Source organism: Talpa europaea, assembly GCF_964194135.1.
Source record: "Talpa europaea genome assembly, chromosome: 16".
In the NCBI taxonomy this organism is placed as follows: domain Eukaryota; kingdom Metazoa; phylum Chordata; class Mammalia; order Eulipotyphla; family Talpidae; genus Talpa; species Talpa europaea.
The window spans coordinates 43,614,225-43,617,750 of NC_140084.1; the positions used below are offsets into that span (position 1 = coordinate 43,614,225).

The 3,526-nt window shown below is 55.5% G+C and overlaps 1 protein-coding gene across 1 annotated transcript; it reads left to right on the forward strand.

The window, feature by feature from the left end:
- Window positions 1–1,355: 1,355 nt before the first annotated feature.
- Window positions 1,356–2,530, forward strand: PRR19 (proline rich 19; the record flags this gene model as incomplete). The annotated part of the gene is made up of 2 exons (XM_084257999.1): window positions 1,356–1,974; window positions 2,058–2,530. The coding sequence occupies 2 exons, from the start codon at window positions 1,356–1,358 to the stop codon at window positions 2,528–2,530; spliced, it is 1,092 nt and encodes a 363-aa protein (XP_084114125.1).
- Window positions 2,531–3,526: the final 996 nt, after the last annotated feature.

Consider the following 3,526-nt stretch of genomic DNA (forward strand, 5'->3'; position numbering starts at 1 on the left):
TGGGAGGGGCGGGGCTATAACCGGCACTCTGGGCCCCAGGCACTGTGCCCAGGCCTCGTGCGTGCGTGTCTGGCGTCAAGAGGCCAAAGGGCGTGAAAGGGGCACACGCATGCGTGTGGTGCGCATGACGCCCTGCGTGTCGCCCAGAAGAGTGCCTGGCGCGTCGTGACCTGGGATCACCGTGGAAAACAAGCCAGTGCGCCCTCAGCCACAACGGCGGGGCGGGGAGCAGGGTTTCTTAAGTCAGGAGAAGGTGCGGCCCCCTTCCCCGCCCAACCCCCACCAGCCCAACCCTTACCAACCGTACTGAGTCTCCCCACCTCAACTGCCCCACGCTGCCTCTTCTACCCTCGGCCCCTCCCCCACGACCAGGCCCCAGACCATGATGGCTCTTCTGACTTCGGGAGGATTTCTTGGTCTTTCTCTCCTGCTTTTCTTTCTCTATCTTCTTGCTTCACGTTCTGCGTTCTCCGATATCTCCTCTACTCCTCTGTCCAAATCTGGCTGTGGTTTTCCAGACCCCTCTGGTCTCGTGATCCCTTGTTCCCCATATTTTAGTCTTTTCATCAAGTTCTTGTACTCCCTGGCAAATCTCTCCAGTTCACCATGATCCCCTTGATTCCATATACCCCTGTGATTCCATTCCCATACAATCCTTTTTGCTCATGTGTATTCTCTCTGCTTGTCTCTAAATCGTGCTCCTACCTCACCCACAGCCATCTCATCTTCTCATTACTTACTTTTATTTTATTTATTTATTTATTTTTAAAGATTAGGGCTCTCCCTGGTGGTGCAAGGGGTTAAGCACAGCACTGTGAAGCTATCCGCAGCCTCTGCAGCATGAGTTTGATCCCCAACCAGCCAAGAAGCTACCCACATGGCACAGCAGACCTCTTCTGTCTCACCCGCTGCTCCCCTCAGCAGTGTATTTCGGTCAGTCCACCTGTTCTGCTCCCCACTCTGTCTCTGGTGAATCCTCTCACCCCCTGCAACTCTGGCCTGAACCCCAGTTCTTGTATGCATAAATAAATAAATCCTTAAAATGTAATATGATAAATACACAGGAACTGGGGTACAGGCCAGAGGTGTGGGTGGTGAGAGGATTCACCAGAGACAGAGTGGGGAGCAGAACAAGCATAGATCGAAATCTACTGCTGAGGGGAACAGTGGGTGAGACAGGTGGGTCATCTCCCTGGCTGGCTGGGAATTGAACTCGGTGCTGCAGTGGCAGCAGACTGCTTCATAGTGCTGCATCACAACTCCTTGCGCCACCAGGGAGGCCCCTCATTACTTACTTTTAATTCCTGACTTACTTGTATCCTGATGATCAACCTGTCTTTGTCTTATAGGACACCATGGAACCCCAGCGGCCAGGCCCTCAGCCTTTCCAGCGGCCTGAGAAATCTGGCCGCGTCCGCCGTCGGAAGACCAGGCGAGAGCGTAATGAGGCTCTGGTGGGCAATCGCTGGCCACTGGCCCATCAGGATCCTCCTGTGGCCAATAGGAATCCACCTGTCACCCTTCTAGATCCTGTGGCCCCTACTGCCCCCAAGCTCGTTGTCATAACCCAGGGTCGACTGAGCCGGGAGCACAGGGGTCTCTTCAGCCATGAGGTGAAATCCCTGAATGTGGCACGACTGCTTAGTAGTGAGTCCCTGGAGCCAGGCACCCCTGCACTCCCCACCAAGCTCTCCCCAAGCCCAGGCAGGGTCCAAGAACCAGCTCCACAGTCAAGGGGAAAGGAGAACCAGGTGCCTGGAGGCTCCGGCCCAGGCCCACCCAGTCCCCCAGAGTTCCCTGACTTGGGACAGCTTCTGGAAGAACTGCAGTGCCAGCTGATTCTACCACAAGCCTTCCCCAGGAGGAACCTAGTGCAAGAAGCCAGGGGTGCCATCATGGGCACCTTACAGGCCTGCCATGGCTGTGTACCTGACTTTACCCAGGTGCTCCAGGGCTGCAAGTCACCCTCACCAGGTGAGCCACTCTCCTACCGCTGTGCTCCCTTTTTCTGTCTGCTTTAGCTCAGTTGTCCCCCCTTCTTCTTTCTTCTCTGGCAGGGACCAAGCCTCGGGGCCCTGAGAGACGGAGGATGACACCCTCTTGGATCAATAGCCCTGAGCAGGCCCCAGGGGAGGGGAGGCAGAGAAGGCTACAGGGGACAAAAGAAGTCACCTTTACCATGCCTCGCACCTCCAGCACTCCCACTGCGCACAGGGCGAGCCTGGCACCACCAAAAGCTTCCTGGCCACCTCACTTGCCCTCGCTGCCTTCCCCATCTGGAGCAGCCTGGGGCCCCCCTACAGCCTTTGACCTGCTGAAAAGCATCTGGCTGGTAACCACACCACCCCCTCCCCGGCCCTGGGGAGTTGGCCCACCACAGCCCCTGCCGCAGCCACCATCACCCTTGTTGCCCCGAACCTCAGCCCTGGATTGGAGCCCTAGCCCTCCTGCCCCACTGCCCAGCCTTTCCTGGGTGGTGGCTCAGAGCAGCCCTGAGGCCTGGTCCTTTCCACCCATGAGACTGTACTAAGGGACTGAGACTGGGCCGAGGGTGGGAATCCTGACCTCCTAATCACCCTCAATAAAGTATTGTCTTTCACGGTCCTCTGGATATTCAGTGAATGACTCGCCGTGGAGAACAACTTTTTCTGCATCCCAAATGGAGAGGAAGGTACTGTCACTTGTCACCTTCCTAAGACCCACAGGGCCGTCAGACTGGGGAAACCTGGGGCTTCAGTCAGCCTAACACATATACTCTCTGAGGCCTACTGTGTGCCCCCCTCTGAATTCTGGCCATGCTGAGGTCCAGAGTGAGGGTGAGGCTGTGTCCCCAGGAGACTCCTAATCCAGTAGGAGCCCCACTGGGGCTGTAGCCCCAGCCCATTGTTGGCTCTGGGACAGAGACAGGTGCAATGGCTAGGGGAGGCTGAGGACAGACTGATGACTCTGCCCTTCACAAAGGAGCTGACAGAGGTGCTTGTGTTTTTTAAGATGGTAGAAACTTAGTGAAGGAAAAGAACACATCACAGGTGCTAGAAGTGTTGGTCTGTGGAACAGCATGTGCAAGATGTGGAAGTAGGAAATCAGGGACCCGTATGCCTGAGCCATGCTTGGACCTAGACTGAGTAGCTGGCCTTGCCTTTGGGTGGGCACAGGGACTGTGTGTGTAGATGGCAAGAATGGCAATTGGGGCCTGAATCTGGCACACAGGGTATTTTCTTTGACCTACAATGTATGTTAAATGTTTGAATCAGTTGCCTACTGTTCTAAATCAGATGGTGTACCTTAAAAAAGAGAAAACACTTTTTTGGCTTCACTTAAAAAAAAAATCAGGGCCTTCCTGGTGGCACAAGGGGTTAAGACACAACCTATGAAGCTGTCTGCAGCCTCCGCAGCATGAGTTCGATCCCGGGCCAGGGAGCTACCTACATGGCGCAGCAGACCTCTCCTGCCTCGCCAGCTGCTCTCCTCAGCAGTGTATTTCAGTCAATCCGCCTGTTCTGTTCCCCGCTCTGTCTCTGGTGAA